Source organism: Haliaeetus leucocephalus, unplaced genomic scaffold, assembly GCF_000737465.1.
Source record: "Haliaeetus leucocephalus isolate CR32 unplaced genomic scaffold, Haliaeetus_leucocephalus-4.0 Scaffold92, whole genome shotgun sequence".
NCBI classification, from domain to species: Eukaryota; Metazoa; Chordata; class Aves; order Accipitriformes; family Accipitridae; genus Haliaeetus; species Haliaeetus leucocephalus.
The window spans coordinates 11,678,150-11,697,596 of record NW_010972528.1 but is presented as its reverse complement, the minus strand read 5'-3'; the positions used below and the strand labels follow the sequence as shown (position 1 = coordinate 11,697,596).

At 38.5% G+C, this 19,447-nt stretch overlaps 1 protein-coding gene across 1 annotated transcript in view; it reads left to right on the top strand.

The window, feature by feature from the left end:
• The window catches only part of RHPN2 (rhophilin, Rho GTPase binding protein 2), a 29,785-nt gene that overhangs the window by 298 nt on the left and 10,040 nt on the right, over window positions 1-19,447 (top strand). Inside the window, exons 2-6 of the mRNA XM_010585112.1 lie at window positions 10,370-10,485; window positions 13,799-13,927; window positions 16,881-16,956; window positions 17,959-18,036; window positions 19,255-19,379. Of these exons, the coding sequence (XP_010583414.1) occupies window positions 10,370-10,485; window positions 13,799-13,927; window positions 16,881-16,956; window positions 17,959-18,036; window positions 19,255-19,379 (524 nt within the window). The remainder of the gene's footprint in view (window positions 1-10,369; window positions 10,486-13,798; window positions 13,928-16,880; window positions 16,957-17,958; window positions 18,037-19,254; window positions 19,380-19,447) is intronic.

The following is a 19,447-nucleotide window of genomic DNA, read 5'->3' as shown; positions in this document are numbered from 1 at the left end:
CGCTGAGCTGGCGGCGGCGCGGGCGGGGCGCTCCGCGGGGTCCCGGGCGGCGGCCGCCGCCGGAGCGACCGACCCTCCGCTGCTTCTGAGCTGGGCTTCACTTTGAAGGACAGGAGCACTCATACCTGTACAAAACGACCGAAATGCCACTTGACGGCCTTCTTTTTGCCGCCTTTTTTTTTTTCTTTTCCCCTGCGCTCTTCGCTCGTCTCAGCGTCTCCTCGCTCGCTCTCTAGTAAATTGCCTTGTGTACCTGTAAGAAAGTTTACTGGAGTGAGGCAATGAAGTTAACAGACTCGTTAGGAAGTTTTTAATGAACATCGACACTAATTACTTTTCAGACTGAGTGGGCGGCTTATGCCATAACCTGCACCTGAGTTCTTTCTACGCAACAGTAATTATAGTTAAGTATCGCCTGTAATGCAGCCCTGTGGGCTTCGGTGAACTTCACTGGAGGTAAAGGGCAGTAAGTGCCGTTTTCGGGAAGCATTGATTCAGCATTCTCTCGCTGTTTTTAAGTTCTCCGTGCTTGTAACTTTTGTCGATGGGCTTCAAATAAAAGTGTAGGTATACGGGGGTTTTGGTGTAGATTCTGGATCAGAGACCATAAATAGTTTATTCTATGGAGGGGGAAAAAAAGCCTCACACATCAGGTTGTTACTGCTCACCTCTGCACAAAAATATTACTACGATGCACTTCAGCTGCTACCTGGATTACACGGTGGGGAGGCACATACGCTTTGCACTGTGTCCTCTTTACAGGTTGTCCGGTTTTTGCCCCTGGTAGTCACCAAATTCATAAGCCTGCAGGAGCTTAAGCAACAATATTGCCCTTTAGCAGAGGAACTGCAGCTGGAAAGAGCCAAGATTTGCCTGTGCCCAAGGAATCAGTATGGCCATATAAAATAACTAGACAGACTGAAACAAAACTTTGACCAAATCTTGTCTGGTTTCTCATTTGAGTAATCCTACTACAATATTTGGTGAGTAATCACTTCTTTCTTAGTAGTCTGTAGCAGGAAATCATGTAATTTATTTCCAAAAGTTGTAATTATTTAGAGTTTTTACAGCTTTGTTTTCTATAGTAGGGGATGCTTGTAGACTGCCTTGAGGCACATTAGTAAAAAAGTTGACTTTTCATGAATTTGTCAAGTTCGTTAAGTTAGATAAATCAACTCTTCAACCTGTTTGTTTTTACTGACGAGGACTAACTGAAGTTTAATAGCCAAGTTGTGCTTCATAAGTCGTAAGAGGAGTATATCTCGTGCACTCAGACTTGCTAAAGGACTGAGTTTATTTTCAATTAAATTGTACGTTAGGGTTAAATTAACGGAAACAGCATTAGACGAGTGTAAAACCCATATCCTGGACAAGAATGAAGTTTCTCTCATAATGAAAATACTGTAAGATCAATTTTATACCTATCATGAGCATCTTTCCCACTTTTGAATTACTTAAGACTTAAAACAGTAGAAAATGGATATGAATCTGATATTAAATCTGGGTGAGCCAGTGTTGTAGTGGAACATTCTTCCCTCTGTTCAATCAGATCTTTGAAAGGTTCATCCAGCTCCTGAGTGTCTTTATTAAAAAAGTTGTAAACTTCAGATCAGGCTAGATGCTCAAAGCCTTTTGTCCCTAAAAGTTAGATGTAAGCAGGAAACTGGTATTCCTTGTTATACATTAGTTGAATGGTCTCAAAGATCAGAGCTTTCATTCTGACTAAATAGTTCTAAGAGAAGGAGGGAGGAAAAAAATGCCAACCAGAACAATCCCACTCCTGGAATCTTGAACAGATAGAAGCTGTGAACCCAAGGAGGTACTCTGAACATAGTATCTTCAGGCTTTACGTGTTCATTGGAATGGTATGCTAGGTGATTTCATGTAACTGAAACTAGTGATTGAGCTGTTCATGTGTGTCCATGGGTCTTCTCCCCTCCACACCCCCGCCCCCAAGTTCCTTTGTATCGCTTTCCTGACCCTTTTTAAATCACAATACTTTTTTGTTTTCCTAAAAGGATCTGAGAGTTGGTTTACCAGTAGCGTTGGTGCAGAATCACATCAGTTTCCGAGGCTAGTTCTTGTGTTCTTAGATCAAAAGATATTTACTTAATTGACCTTTTTATTCTGTAAGCTGTGGAGCAAGGTGAAAACACTTGCTTTGTATCAGTCCTGCTCACAAAAGGGCTTCCAAGCCCTATTTACACAATGAGGTTGCCTTCCATACTTTGCAAGAATATTGTGCACGATGAAATTTTATAGTTGAGAAAAATTGAGCAATTCATACAATATCCATTTGTTTTAGACTTCCGATATTTTCTTTTGATGAATGGATTACTGTGGGAAGTATGCTCAAAGTTTGTATAGTGCCCTTTTGTGTATTACACTTTTTGAAGTCTTAAATACAGCATAACAGAAAACAACCCTCAGTACTCCCAAGTTGCAGTATGTAAAACAACTTAATTCTTGTTTAGCACTTTTTTTTTCCTGTAGGGAGGAGGCCCTGTAAAACTATGACTGGCTCTGTGTAAAGGGCTGTGACCAGGAATGTAGAAACACATGCACAATCCTGTTTCCTGCTTTGACTTCTGTTACCACACTAGAAAGTTAGGCTTGCTGTGACACTGCCAGGTGAGTCTGAGATGTGATGGGTGGCAGCTACTGCAGTCCACTTGCACCTTTCCTCAGACTCCCTCTCTCCATTCCTTTCCAGTGATGTCAGAGCTGTTCTGTAGGAACCTTGTCCTCTTTCCTTTACCCCATCTCTGTCCATTATCTCCTTTTTCCCCATGGCAAAGGCCTGTCATATTTATATAGGCAAAATTAAATTTTCCTTAAAACTATAAGATGCTTTGAGCTGGCTTGGCTGCCTTTTTTTTTTTTGTCCCCTAAATATCTAGTTTTAAGGAGATTACCTGTGCAGCCACACAGGGTATATGCAACTCTGTCAGTGTTACCCCTATTCCCTTCCCCTTATACCTTGCCTCCAAAACAACTCTCTTTAACCATTTGATTAGCTGCAGCCAAACTTGTGAGAAGGATTTTGGTTTTAAAACCAAACCAAACAACAACAACAAAAAAATCCTGGCTGGTGTCCTGAAGACGATATGGCAAAGTGGAAGAAGCGCCTTACTTTCCATCAAAAAAAAGTTAGAGCTTCTGTCTAGAACTTTTTACTTTCTGGGAAGATAATGCACTAGGAAACTGTTTCTACTACTGTTTTATCTCAAATCACATCACATGTGGATAGCTTAGTTCAGTGTATTCCATAGCACATTGCCAGGGCAAACTGTACCTGTACTCCTGGGTAGTGCGAGTGCTCTTGGACCGTCAGCCTCCTGCCTTGACCTCCTTCCTGCAGAGTTCCACATTCTTTCGCTATTACTGGCAGCAACCTGTGAAGTAGCCATGCATGTCCTGCATGTCCATCCAGATTCTGTCTCCAATCTTTGTTCCTTATGAAAGTCTGTGGTCAGCAGAAAATAATGACAAAAATAATGATAAGAGCAAAGAACAATTTGTTTTAGAAGTAGAGCAAGGAATTTAGACAGGAAGGACTTTTCAACAGACCAATAGTAATTAAAGCAGGTCTGTCCTTGTGTGCTGCCTTGCTTGTACAAGATGCTTCTCCCACCTCTGGGAGAGTGATTCTTCAAGCCTGCCATGGTTCTGTGGATCACTTGGCCTCTCAGACCGCTTCCTGTTTTTTTGTTTTTTTTTTAGTTACTTTTGAATTCTTGTGGGAGAAACAGCTCTCTTTTTCAAGCTGTTCTCCCCTTCTTTTTTTCTTTTCTTTTTTCATTACAGAGCCCCACCCCACTTAACCAGCAAGTTTTCACAAAGTAAATATCCCCAAAACATGTCAATATACAGAACTCAGGATATTTATAAAGTAGTACTCATCTAGTGACAGGATCCAACACTTGTGTGGTGATCTATTAGTAGGGCTATGCCTGCCCTGTTTGTGGTTTTTTTTAGTGTGGTTTGTTGTTTTTTGGGGGGGGGCGGGGGGGTAGGAGCAGAGCAAGGAAGAGGTACCTAGCAAGTTCTTTCTACTATATCTTTCCCATCTTGGTTTGCTGCTTTGTAACACCTTATGCAGACTGTAACTTTGCAAATTCCCTAATCAGTCAGGACGTTCCAATAAATGATAAGAAAAAGCCATAGTTCATTTTCCAGGGTTACCCTTTCTGTAGCTCTCCAAGCATCTGCTGGTACAACACTAAGCATCCGGTCTTCAATTTGGTTGTTTTGGATAGCAGTCCTTTGTGCTATGTAGAGGCAGAGCAGTAGGACAGCTAGCTTAATGAATCTTTAGATTCTGATCAGTTTAATGAAGATGCATATTTTCTTTTCCCTTTCTTAAAGCTTTGGTTCCATCTGTGAGGCTAGATACTTATCATACAGACAAAGCTGATGATTCAAAAAGAAAGACAGTATATATTAGTCCTTCCTGTCAGGGGGAAAGGCTAAAAACAGAAAACAAGCAGTTCTATAAATGAAGCACCAGGCTGAAAATGATGATAGGTATGGTAACCAGCTCATGAATCAGCACTTTCCTAATTACTCTCTCTCCTTCCCCTCCTTAGCTTTTGGGGTTTCTTCTGCAGGGCTTCCCCCTCCAATGTCTCAGTTTACCAACCTGCTACACTTGTGCTTCCACTGGCATTTAGCTCATGTGGCTCTTTTTAGTCATTAGTAGCCAGGCAACCATCAACATTAGCATTGACACAGGAATATTTATTTGCCTATTTGTTCTCTTTCCACTTGCCTGGTGGGACCGAAACAATGTTGTGATGATTCATACTCCCTGTCATGCCATATCCACTCATTATATACAAATTCATAAAACCTAAAACTGAAAGTAGGCCTTCATGTGAAACTAAGAATCATCTGCAACTTGGTTAGTCAAGAGACAGACATCTCTGATGAATTACTAATTTTCATTTTGCTTAGTAAGTGGTGTGACAAGATGGAATATTGTATAGAAAATACGTATTTGGAATTTAATACAATAATTAGTTCTAAAACTTTATATTAATCTTTGGGGCCAGGAACTTAGAACTGTAAAATACTTGTTCATGGCACAAGTAGACTAGGCTCTGGAAGACCAGATCTTCTTGCCTTTTTTTTTTTTTTTAACTCGTATAAAACTTCTACTGTTGAAAGACTTGCAGTATATAGCTAAAATTTCAAACTGAACTAGTGGGAACATGCAAAGAGAAACTTTAATTATAGTAGTGGAAGAAGGTAAGGAAATAAACATAATAATTTAGCAGGACTTAGGATCAGTTCTAGACATACTGCTGTGAATCATGCTGTTTACTACAATTGCTGTTGCAGCCAAAGAAGTTATGTGCGTAAGTTAAATTGCATACACGTTTAAATATCTGGAGGATATGCCATTTGTGTACAATACTGGGCTTGACAAGCAGCACAGGTTGTACTGGCTGGAAAGGAATGTTTTATTTTAAGCAAGAAGGCACACCTAGTTTCAACTCTGTGTCACCTTCAGTCTGTGGCTCATCTTAAAAGTTCAAACCACTACTTCATAAATCATATTTATGTTAATTTGAAATGCTTACTGCAATTACTCATTGTTTGGCAAACAGTCATGATTTTTGTGTCCATCTCAAATGGATTTCTGATACTAAAAAATACTTCTGTCTTGAAGAAAGAACTTCCTGGCATTCAAATTAAATACAACTGCTTCTTTATTTGGGACCCATACTTTTGACAGCTATCTTCCCTCTGTAGTAGGTAATTTCTCAAGGCCTAGAGCCTAAACTTGGAAAATCACAGAGATACTGTCTATAACCCTTAGACTGGGGGATTTTAAGGCTCCTTCTGATGGGAGGTAAGCACTGGTGTCTTATACAGAGGCAAGATGCTGTCTATCCATAGCTAACCTGGAGTACCTGATTGCAGGCTTGCCTAGCTGCTGTCTCTGGTAGAATAAAATCTCCCCAAAATCCCACACGAGTCCTGAACTGTCAGTCAGCTGCTTCCTTGCTCTGCTTGAGCTCCTGCTGTTGAGCTGGCTGTGCCTGGTCTGACAGAGACAGTGTCACACTGAGATCCCACAGGCATTCATAATACAAGTGTTTGTCAAATAAGTGTGTGTGGGATAATGTTTATAAACTTAAAAATAAACCCCAGTGGGATGTCCTGCCACCTAAGCTCAGGCATTAGTTCTAACAAGAGATGAGCAGCAATCCCATTGGAATCTGTCAGCTCACCCCATCAATTAGTTAAAGGATTGTGATCAAACGTGCAGGCCCTGCGCAGGCCAGCCTTCATCAGGAGGTGCATGTTTATTTGTCTAATATCAGTGTCTGTTTCTTTCAAGATGTTACCTGACTAGGTACGTAAATAACACATGTCAAGAATCTGTAACTCTTGTATAGGTCTTGCCTCTGACAATGATACATTAAAAACATATCAGCTTCCTGATTCTACAGTTCAACAATGCTATTCAACCAAGCAGGAAGAAATAAAGTAGCTAGCTAACTGAACTTCAGGTTTTAAAAAGCTTTTATTGGTTCAGGAGCTAAGGATAATAATATTTAAGCACTTTAAACACTGCTTTATGAAGTGCAGCTATGCTCTGAGGGGGAAAAAGGCTCTAAAATGGATAGCTGAGTTTATTATTTGAATTTTCTCCACAGAAAAATTACTCGATTTACTTGTCTTCCCCCCCCCCCCCAAATGCATGCAATGAAAGCTTAAATCATACTCCATTCTTGGTCATTTTTGCAGCTTCCTAGGAATAACCATTCTTTTGTTGCTATTTAATAATTTTGCTGATAGTGCATAAGCCAGGGTAAAATCCAGTTCACTCTCCAATTTGTCTTGGCTCAGCAAAGAAATAAACAGTAATTAAATGAAGCATCTAGCATCCTGTTGACAAGAAATGAAACAGTAGGTGTGGAAACCGCTGGGAAGTTTGGCTGCCAGATATTGTAATGAACTGAACATTAACATTCTTGGGATTGTCCAAATGTGAACCAAGTACAAATGCTGTCTGGGAGAGCGATCTTCTACATGGAAGAAAACAAAATTAAACACTTTCTTGGACCTGACTGCAAAATAATTTTTTAGTATGCAGAACTTATGCTTTACATAAGGGGGAATCTTCCCCAGATTCTTTATTTCCTATGTTTTTTTTGCAGATGCTGGTTATTTTCACTGTCCTCTATGCAGACTTCTACCCATAAGTTTTCTGGCAGCCTGATTACATAAAGAGTTCAAACCTGCAAATGAACACAAACTAGCTGAGTGTCCCTACCCCTTGTACAGGAGATGTAAAAAGCAATGTTTTCCAAAAGGTAAAATACAATTCTTTATAGGCCTTGACAAGTAAATGGAAGGTATATGCTTGCAGCAGGTGAGCCTATCCTGAAAACAGACTCCTCTATCTACAAGAAGCCTTTCATCAAGAAGACAGCACTTCCAGGCACACTGGAGGTGATATGGATGCCTCAGTCTGTCAGTGCCTTGTCCTCTTAGGCCCCAGGCCTGTTTTTGCATTAAAGCTTCATACAGAGATTAGTGGCTGGTCCTGAAATACAGGGAAGCATCTCTGCCACTTCTTCTCTTTGCACAGAGTTTAAGATCATTGCAGTTTTGCACTCATCGTTCAATGGGAGCTTGTTTGATTTCTGGGCTGGATGCTCGATCAAAGGTCCACTGAAATAAACACACCACATCTACTGAGTTTAATGGGCTTGGGAATCAGGCAGTTGATCTTCCTGAAAAATTTCTCAGAAGTAGAGCTGTAAAGAAGTATTTGAATGATGTCATGAAACTTGTTTGGCACACAGGAAGGACAGGGAGTTCTGGAAAGAAGCTGCAGCTTTACAGAGAAAATGAAGATAAGGGCAAAGGCAAGGATGTGTTTAGGAAGGATGCTTGGACTAAGTGGGCAAGAAAGAAGTTGGAAGAAAGCATCACAGACCTATACAGGGATATAGAGATGACAGGTCCAAGATGAGAATCAAGTATTCAAACTGAATGGAGAAAGCAAGAGGAAATAATTTGGCAAGGTTCAAATGAAAAATGGCATGGATAGAGTGGAAGGAGAGAAGACTTTGAATACCAGTAGTAGAGAAAGATTATACAACACAAAGTGAAGAAAAACAAAAAGTTGGAAAACCAGTGGCAGCCCAGAAAAAGAAACGTGCTAAGAGCAGAAAGCAGCTTGTGGGTAGAAGACCACGTTGTACCTTTAGGTGTGCCTTGCTTATGTCTCTGCATATAAACGTGTAAAGGAGTGTAAAGTATTTAGTAGTTAAAGGGCTGTTAATCTGAGATGAATGAATGAATGAGTTTGCTACATGTCCATGTCCTTTCCGGTAAGAAGTTCATCTTCTGTGTATTGTGCTTTCTCAATGAAGAGAGTGTATACTGCACACCCAAGTTTTGGGCTTCTGCTGTAATTGGTATTTCAATGCAGAAACATTTCTGCAATAAGAATAATTTAATGTGGCATGTTTTTTCAAGTTATCTGGCAAACAGTGCTTCTGAAGATGTTTGCACAAGCTTCCTGTCATTTCACCTATTTATTACAAACTTTTCAAACTAGAGATTTAAAATTAACAATATTGGGCTAAGTGCTTTCTCAGTTGAACTAGTGTAATCTGGATTGATTGGCTCGTTTCTCCATTGTCAAGTCAATTTGCTTTCACTTGTGAACCTAAATAAGAACTGAACTTCAAGTAGATGATTAGAACCTCATGTTCTATTTAAATACTTGCTTTTGTTGTGCTGGTACTTCATTGCTTGACCACTTATAATTAGAGTTTGCTGAGAGACTTTTAAATGCTATTATATCAAAACCAAATTTTTCTGATCAAAAGGAAGAGGGGGAGGTACAAAATCGTGCATAATTTAGTGGCTGGAGTACTTGAGGGAAGACTTGTATCAGACAGATCTGAGCCCCCTTCTTGTGTAAGGCATGATCCACTAGGACCCTGATAAGCTTTGTAACGATACCCAGCAAGGCCACTCAAAAGGACATGCTTTATATAACTGTAAGCCTTAAAACAGAGTGGTCTTACTTGCTCCAGAATCAGTAGTTAAGGCTGCAGGGATGTGCTGGTTGGCTATAAATGAGTATTAATATTCAAAGACATTTGATACTTCAAAAAAAGGCGGGGGCAGGGGCAAAGAATAAAAAAGTTGAAGTGAAACTTCTAAGCTTTTTAAAAAAGGTGATAAGATTGTGTTTCCATTAAAGACAAACATGCAGTCCTATTCATCCATAACAGTTTTTGCTTGTAAGTGCTCACCACAATACAATGGCTCAGTCCTGCTCAAGCACAGGTTGCAGTAGTTTGAGTCTTGTGCTTGTGTAAGGTATACATGTACACAGGAGCATTCTTGTGAATTTTGGATTTCATGCTTTACTTTTTAAGGGCTTAATTTGATGAGTATCTGAAGGTATAATCATCATCTTACCCTGTCAAGCTCTATTATTCCATATCCAATCTTACCCCATCTCATATTCCATTTCCTGTCTTACTTGATACTGAGCTATCAATATATAATCTTTTTTTGGCCAACAGGTAACAAGAAAAACTGATGGACTGATAAATCATTGCATCTGTCACTGTGAACATACACAGATGAAAACGCTTATTCATGTTTTACCTTTTTGGTGCAGTACGCAAAGGTGCTGTTGGGTTAGGGCAGGGTAGACTTAAAGATCCAAGAGTATTTCTTGGGTGTGAAGAAGAGCCGTACAGATAAGCAGTATTGTGCCAAAAATAAGCTTGAGATGTAAAGAGAGGAACTTAGGGAAGGAGGGGTAGGAATTGTACTGAAGGTCTTAGTGCTAGAAGGAACAAGAGCAGAGATCCTTAGAAGGGTTCTTAAAACTGTGAGCAGTGGTGCCACCAAAGCCTGTTTTTGACAGAATTGTATTTCAAGGCTGCATATATCCCAATGTGGAACTGGAGATATTTTGCAAAGGTTAAGCAGAAGCTTTGATAGGAGTTACTGCCTTGCCAGATACTGTTTTTATGGAACCTGTAGAAACTTAATAACACTCTGTCAAATTTGGTTATAATTGGAAAACAGCTTTAAAAGATTTTTAGGGGAGAGCAGACTGGCTCACACATGTACGTAAGCTTTAAAACAAATATTTTCTGCCTGGATTTTAATGTCAGATACTTTGGTCATGGTGTCTCTTTCTCTTTTAATAACCAGGTTTGAGAAAAGAAACACTGTCAGTCATTCATCATTGATGTCAGTGTAGTTAATTTGTATTCATACAGAACTCATGCCATTAAAGTTCATTCAAATTCAGTGTTACTCCCTTTTCAGTCTCTTCCAACAGCAACAAAAAAACTTTTTTCCTTAATTCTAGGGATGTAATCCTCTTGCTGAGACTGGTCGAAGCAAACTGCAAAATCAAAGAGCTGTCCTAAACCAACAGATCTTAAGAGCAGTAAGAATGAGAGCTGGTGCTGAAAATCTTCTAAGGTATGTGTCATGACTTCCTAGTTCTCTTGCCTAGGCAACAAATTATTAAAAAAAAAAAAAAAATTTTAAAAAGTCTTTTAGCTGTTGCTTTTTCCCAGTCTGCCTAACTGCTCCCCTAACATGCTGCATAAATTACTGCTGGATGCTTTGTGAATCTCCCTGAAGTTTTTTTAATGCTATAGCTCTATAGAGTCATTACCTGCTATAAAGTGCACTTTCAAAGCTGGTATGCTGTAGCAAATGAGCTGAATGTTAGACTAGCTTACGTTGCTCTGTTTGATCAGCTTTATTGCTAGTAATAATGAGAAGTGAACCTTGCTGAATATTGTAATGAGTCCTTTTTACACCTTAAAGATATTGTTGCTGTGCTGATCCTTTAGATCTGCGCTCCACAGAGGAAAGGACCGTCAGTTGCCTTATTTATTCCATGTAGTAGTGATACAGGAGTAGCAGGGTACCGCACATCTAATTTGAGCTGGGTTACAGTTGCCACCAAATTCTCCCACGGTTTGAAGTAACTGGAAGAGGCTTTGCCCTTTATCTATTATATTTTGTCAACGAAATTTTTTTTTTTTTAAGACACAGTTTCTTATGTGGCTGTCCCCATAGGAATAGCCTTATGTTGACCATGTCTTGAGGCTATTATATCCTGTGATTAACTGCTTAGCAAACAGTCCTGTAGCTTTCCAACAATGCATCCCTCTGTTACACAGAAGAACTGAGAATTTCCCCAATACTCATCTGCAATAGTCTGCTACAGTATCTGTTTATCTGCAACTGGAGCAACTCTCTAAGAACAAAAACCTGGTCAATATACTTCCCTTGGAGAAGTGAAAATGCTTGGATAAATTAATGTTTTTTACACTTGCCATTAATTGATGGGTTGCTCTTTGCCTGTCACCTGCCTTTATCTCCACTCTTGGCAAGAGAGTTGGTAGTTTTAGCCTCTGTGACTGACTTAATTTTGCTTTGTTTTCTGGTAATTGACTTAAGGAGTAAGTCTTGGGGTCTTTTGCTACCTTCTGTACACATAGCAAAATTCTTATATCTGCTTTTGAAACTGAACACTGTTCATTCAATAGATGTTTCTGCATGCCAACTCAGGAGTGTTTTGGAAAGGCTAGAGAGATGAGTAATATCTAATGTGAACGCTGGCTACTCTAACATTCAACCTAAAGATGTCCTGAAGTTTGGCTCCTGATACCAATATTAGCTGCTGAAGTACTGAAGTTGCTACCGACAAGAGTGGGAACTAAGCCTATTTGAAGAGTAGATGATCAGACTTCTTTCTAAGTTATTAAAAATCTAGAATGAATTTATACCTGTTAGTCTATTAAAACTTGCTAGTTCTTTGAAAGAAGTAATTTTAAAAGTAACCTGACCAGTAGACAGTTCAGATGACTAGATGTATTTATGGTCTCCTAAGGAAAAACATAAATAAACAAGCTTTATGTTTTCAGATTCTGTTTGCATTTCATCAAGTTCTAAAAGAAGCAAACCAATTGCTGTCCACAAGGAGCCTCCTGCAGTAGGACTTGAGAAAAAACTGGAAATGCGTGTTTCTTTACTTTTGGCTGAAAGTAAATGCTAGGCTTGAAACAAATGATCCACATAGCGCAAAGACTTGTTTTTACAACTTCTGAAAGTCACCCTCTCCTTGTTGTCTTTTGTTCTGGAAGTTCTGAGTTAAAACTGAATTCAGAGTAGAGTTATGTGGATCTCAAGGATATCACATTGCCCCTGTTGCTGTCTTTTGCTGTTTGTCATTTACAAAGTATGTCTACAGTGCAAAAACATGAAAAGATAATCAAATTAACTCTAAATTGCATGGATGTTGAGAGCAATATAGCTGTATTATAGAAGTTCACCTGGATAGAACATTGGGGTTTCTGAAAAAGATATTAGAATCCCTTCTGTGGAGGATGGTAAGCTAGACCAAACATGGAGCCTTAAGGAGGATGGTAAGCTAGACCAAACATGGAGCCTTAGTAACATGGCAATTAAATTGCTGCTAGCATCAAAGTTTGCCCAGTTATCTATGTAGTGCTGCCTTTATCAAGGAAGATCCACTCTACCCTATATTTGTGTCCAGTTTGGCTTATGCAGGCAGCAGATGTTAACATTGGTTAATTTAAGCAATCTCAGGTATTCAATAAAGTACAGCATAGAAGATTCATGTATAATGCATATATATATAATATGAAGTGCAAGCTTAGAGTTTAAGCCTTGGAATAACTAGTTCTTCACCAAGGTGCTCCATAAAACTGGAGGATTATTCCAAGTGGAGCCTAGATGTATGAGGGGGTTGTTCATAAATATTTATGAAGGTGCATTTTATCTTAAAATAAAGGTAAATGCAAGATGCTGCAAACTTATTTTAAGTTTGTCATTGTCTAATGATTTGGACTCTCTAATGTAGGGGTACAATATCTTAAGCCTGGATATGGATCAAGGCCTTTTATCTTAAACTCATACCTGTGATTATAGATAACAGTTTAAGTGTCTTGAAAACAGTAATACTGTATTGAGAATTAGGTTAGAAATAGTGATATAATATCCTGAAATACACAAATAAAAAATCACAGAGAAATGCTCTGGGGAGCTAAATACTAACATCCACTGTGCTAGCAGTTCAGAATGTTGTCATGTAAATATATAAATGGCAAAGGAAACAAGCAAACAAAAAAAATCCCATTTGCATCTAACAAAATAAAATTATAGAAAAAATTGTATTGTATTAAAAATAAATATCTATAGAAAAGTATATTGTACTAAAAAAAGTCTTTGTATATTTGGTTGTAAAACATTTTGTAGTAATAGCTTTATGGGAAAGTTGTTTTCTTTTATTCTTAAGATCAGAACTCTCAACAGATTATGATTCAATTTGTAAAGTGGGGAAGTCTCTTTTGAAAAAATATCTCCTGACTCCCCCTACCTCCACCCTCATATCTTCTTCTAGGAAAAGATCACATAATCCAAAAATAGGATGGTGATTCTTTTTAAGATGCTTTAGTTTTGTTGATTAATGTATCTGAAAATAAGCTTGACCTTAATCACGCAAAAAAATGTAGCACATAGCAAACCTTCTATGTGTCTGTGTGCTGTTATCTGGAAACTATCCCAGGCTCTCCCTTGACAGAAAAACCTAATAAATTCTGAAACATAAGGTCTTGTATCATCTCTTAAGGAGGTAAAAAAAAAAAACAAAAAAAAATCTTAAAAATGCTGAGAATGCTAGCAATGGGGTCAGCCAAGCTTATGTACAAAACCTTTTCCTCAGCAACAAAAAAATTTTGTCTCTTTCTTTCTGCAGAGCAACCAACAACAACAAAGTACGAGAGCAGGTACTACTGGAACTGAGTTTTGTAAACTCAGACCTGCAGATCTTAAAGGAGGAATTGGAAGGACTTAATATATCAGTAGAAGTTTATCAAAATACAGAGTAAGTATAAGTTACTCAGTTATTAACAGGTCTTCTGTTTACCCTTGGAAACAAAATTGTTTCTAGGTGAATGTGAATGCTGGACAGTAATTACGTGAAAGAACAGAGAGCTTGATAGGAAGAGAACATATTTGATGATAGATTTGTTGACTAAGGGTTAGTCTGCATATTTGTCTTTCACTTGGGAAAGGTATGTACCGCTAATCCTTAGATAAGGGGTTCCTTTGTGGAGGAGAGTATTGCGAGAATTGAAAGCTCTTGGGGCTGTATGGGGAGACACATGGCACTGAGCAGAATTTCCAGTACTAGAATGGCTAATTGGTTCAGTGCATTCTGGAGTGAGCAAACCTAGTGATACAGCATCTGTTCTCAAATGCAGTGCATACAACAGTCCTCTCTTTAGCTGGAGAATAGAACTACAACACTGATTTGGAGTTCAAAGCAGACTTGAGGTAATCTTTAAGGTGTGCACTTCAGTGATAGAAATCCATAAATTAGCTGGCTAAACCAGAAATTTTTAGTATATTAAGTTGGATTTTTTTCCAAGATATTTTCCCAACTTTAAAGAGCACACTAAACTTCAAATTGCAATGGACGCCTCAAAGATAAATATTCAAAGTTAAAGATTATTCATTGCCTGAACACTGCAATGATTTCTGTATCAGTTAGATGGCTTGTTGTTCCTAAAACTAAATGTTTACTATTTGATTAACGTGAGCAGCTCAAGACACAAATTGAAGCACTTCATATGAAGGGGGTATAATTTTGGGTCCCTCTTAGCACTATTCTCAGTTAGGTGTTAACTTCCAGGTAGACTACAAGGAATTCTTAATGTAGAGGGACTAAGCGCCTTTCCAGTAGGGTATCTTTCAACTGAATGGTGACCTGATGCAAAATAACTACGTTTCATTTTTCTCAAAAATAAACTTATGCTAAAGTTCTGCTCTTCATCCCCATGGCAAACTTTGACTACTATTTGATGTGAAAATGTTCTCTGTTCAAGATTTTACCAGTCTTTGTAGATGCATGTGAGCATAGAGAGCAGTATGAAAGTTACGGCTGTGGGAATGAGAGCAAGACTCCAGAAGTACTATTCCTTCTTCTAGCTAAAGAGTATTTGAAATATTTGGATTCTCAGTGAAGGGTGAGCAGTAGGTCAGGCCCCAAGGCAGGTAGAAGCCTTGCAGCTGGACAGTAGCATGCTTTTTATTCTCTCCTGATCCTACTTCACCAATCAGTTTTGAATGGTGTTTTACTTTTCTGATGCTGTTTGTTGTAAGCTCTAAACGCTTTTTATGTTCCATTAGCTAAAATAGCTCATTCCTTCTGTAACTGCTCTCCAGCCTTTAATAGCAAATAGCTATTAATAGTTGTTCTCTGAATCTATTGTGCATGTAGTCGTCAACATAAGGTCACACCCACATTACTGGGTTACACCGTATTGTGTTACACCATCTAAAGGGTTGGCCTTCCCAGTGCTTGCACATATCTCGGATGGATTGAGAAGCATGATGCTATTTCTACTCAGTTCTGGAAATCCAGCATCACCTCCCTCACTGTTCAATGCCCCCATGATGTTTACTCCATGGGCATGGCACCTTAGAAACTTAAAAAAAATAGAAATTCAGTTCCTTTGAATGACAAATGCTGGTGTCTATAGGGACTGTGGGTGGTACTAGAAATCATTAAATCAGTAAGTTAGGATTTCTTTTGCATGTGTCTCGCTTGCTTTTGGGGAAAAAGTCTTGATATAATCTGTTGTAAAAGTGTTGCGGTTTCTTCTAAAAGGCTCATCAGAAATCAGATCATTTGCACTATCTGCAGGGGTGTTCTGGCTCTGTATCCTGCAAGTCCTTTTCAAGTTAGCAGAGCCACTTTTTGGATTGTGCCAACCAGTTTAAGGACTCTTCCTCTGCTGAGGAAGCTGCATTCCTACTCCCACCTTCCCGAGATGGAATTTTCACCAGTAAGAAAGTGATTTTGCTGGCTTTGCTGATGAGACCATGAATGAATCACACCTGTGGGATTTTGTAGTTGGTGATGGGACTCTCTAAACAATGGTTAGACAGTCAATCAGTTGTTTTCAGGAAAAATGAAAATATTAGATAAACCTTGTAATTGCCTATTAACTTATAATTGGGTAATATGCTTAGTGGAAGAGCAATATGTGTAGCTTTTGAGGGATGAATAGTGCTCTTTAATTCATAATAGTCTTAGTAGCTAGTGTTGTTTACTAATATGATCCAGGTTTAAGTCCATGATACAGATGTGTATTCTCTTGAGGATCAGATTATTTTTTTAAGTCAGAGTTCTCATCTTTATTGCCCTTTGGCATTTTAGAGGTTGACTTGTTTAGAGGTTAACACCTAGCATTGTCTAGAAACTAAGTAGTTCTCAGACTTCCTACTCTTAGACCTTTCACTGTTAAAGTTGGTATACTTTGGCCCTTCTTTTCCCTATGTTAGACACATGTCACTTCTACGTATGAAACCATTGGTAGCATATAAGATACCGATGATAACTATTTATAATTACCATAGCTCTTACTGTGGCAGATCTCCTAGCAGCTGTGGAGCCATTTTCTGTCCATATAACTTGTGCAGGTGTATAAAGGTTGAGCTAAATTGCCGTAAACCAGCCTTTGAGAGTTTCCTTTTCCTTCCTTGAAGGAAAAATAGGCTCAAATGAAAAAACAAACAAACAAAAAAAACCCAAAAAACCAAACACAGGCAAATAGCTTTCTTCACTTTCTTCTTGAGGAGTCACAGGTCATTAAACAGACTTTCTTGGGCAGGAAAGAACTGTTTATAAACTGTGTACCTTTTACCTGAACACCCATCAGCACACAAACTTCCTGTCATCAAATGAAACAAAGGTAATTATCTTATCAACAGACAAACAGAAAAGAAATACCTTTGAGTTTTGGTTTGGTTTTTTTTTTTTTTTTTCATAGAGAGACTTTCAGCATTCCCTTGGTACCTCTTGGCCTGAAGGAAACCAAAGAAGTAGACTTTACACTCCCCCTCAAGGTAAATTTCAGAGACGCATTTCAGAATGAATAGTTAAGAGAAATAACTTCCATTTCAGATTTGTACATAAATTACTTCTGCTTGCTTCTTTAAACAAATTATTTTTTATTTGTCCTAAAACTGAGATCACAACGTGTTAAAAATTAACCACCAATTATTTGGGTCGTTTCTCATATCTAACCAGGACAAGCAGCCAGGAGATGTTATAAGAAATCCCACTTTGGAGACAATAGGGTTAAACCAAAGATAATAAAAATCCTTTCTACAGTTTTTGGTTCCAAGTGTGCAAGGAAGAAGTAATGGAAGGTTTTACTCAGCATAACGCAGTGATACTCCGACTTGCACTAACTAAGCTAGCTCAGTTGGGAAGCAGTGTTGCAGCATTAAAACTGCTTGTTTGTTGACTAATATACTTTGCTGGCTATTTGAGCCACCTTCTGTATTTTTTTTGGACTACTGCGTATTGTGCAATGTAGATTTTATCTCATGGTAAACCATCTTATATCACTGTAGCATTTGTCTTTGCTTTTACTTCTGTAGGTTAATCTCCATGGTCAGATTATGGTACAACTTTGTCATTGCAGCTGTGTTAATTTAAGCGGAATTGCCCTAATATAGCTGACAAGAATTTGGCAGTCTCTTTCTGTTAACAAGTTTTTATGGTCACTTGCTTCCCTTGTTATTTTACCTAACAGGGTTCATTTGTCCCTTTCAAAACCACTAAGTGGTGTCGTTTTAAAACCCAATGAAGTTGATGTAATAGGTGTTTGGTTCCTTTACCTTAGACTGAAATATCTTGTCTCAGATACCAAATCAAATTATTAGTTCTATTGTCTTTTTGTAGTCTCATTGCTATATGTTACTGTACTATTGACTGGAAGGGAGTAGACGCCATGCAAATCACAACTGAATCAACTTTGTACTGTTTGCAGGTGCAGAAAAAAAATTAATATCTTAGGTTAATTTTAGATATTCCAAATTATTTACTTTTTTTTTTTTAAGGATTTTATTCTGGAACATTATAGTGAAGATGGTTCTGAGTATGAAGACGAAATAGCAGATCTCATGGATCTGAGACAAGTAAGTTCAAGTATGGCATACCATGAGGTCTTTAATCTACAGTTGTAAATGATAACATTTGTATGGAATCAGAATATGCCACTATTACTTATAACTTACCATATTCTTATTGACTTAATTTCTGAGATATGGAACATGAATCTCCTTTGTCCACGAGCTTTACAATCTGAGTAAAGAACAAGTGAAGAAAAGGATGAAGTTATGCGAAGTGATTGAGTTATGTCGTGGTTTAACCCCAGCCAGCAACTAAGCACCATGCAGCTGCTCACTCACTCCCCCCCATGCAGTGGGATGGGGGAGAAAATCAGGAAAAGAAGTAAAACTCCTGGGTTGAGATAAGAACGATTTAATAGAACAGAAAAGAAGAAACTAATAATGATAATGATAACACTAACAAAATGACAACAGTAGTAATAAAAGGATTGAAATGTACAAATGATGCGCAGGGCAATTGCTCACCACCCGCCGACCGACACCCAGCCAGTCCCCGAGCGGCGAAACCCTGCCCCCCCCCACTTCCCAGTTCCTAAACTAGATGGGACGTCACATGGTATGGAGTACACTGTTGGCCAGTTTGGGTCAGGTGCCCTGGCTGGGCATGAGAAGCTGAAAAATCCTTGACTATAGTCTAAACACTACTGAGCAACAACTGAAAACATCAGTGTTATCAACATTCTTCACATACTGAACTCAAAACACAGCACTGTACCAGCTACTAGGAAGACAGTTAACTCTACCCCAGCTGAAACCAGGACAAGTTATTGACACAACTTCGTAAATCTTGTAAATCTAAGATTTGTCTTACTTTTTTTACTTTAAAGTATTTTAAATCTAGCAGGAAGAGTGTTGAAGTGAATTCATCTGGCAAAACATTGTAGTGGAATGGTGGTTATTTCTAACTATTTGTTTCCTGCGTTATACTAGAAACATAAACTTTCTTTGTAGATTTAATAAAATAGCTACAATCTTTATTTAATCAACTCTGAGACTTGCCAAACACATCCTCTTTGCTTCCTTTAAGGTTATGTGCTATTTCTGTGCAGCTGAAAAACTCTTATTTGGAATGCATCCATATGGCCTTAAGCTTACTGTTCTCAGATTCCACGCATTTCTATGATATGCAGAAGTCCAAAGGAAGCAGAGCTTTATCCTTGGTGTTTCAGTATTCATCCTGTAACTCAACAGAATACACTTTATTTTAATCTATTGTATTTTAAGGCCTGCCGCACTCCTAGCCGAGATGAAGCTGGCATTGAGATGTTGATAAGCTATTTCCTTCAACTTGGTTATGTAGAAAACAGATTTTTCCCACCCACCAGGCACATGGGAATTTTATTTACATGGTAAGTGTGTAGTTCATGTTTGTGTCTCTCTCTCCCCCCCCCCTTTTTTTTTCTTTTTTTCTCCCCCC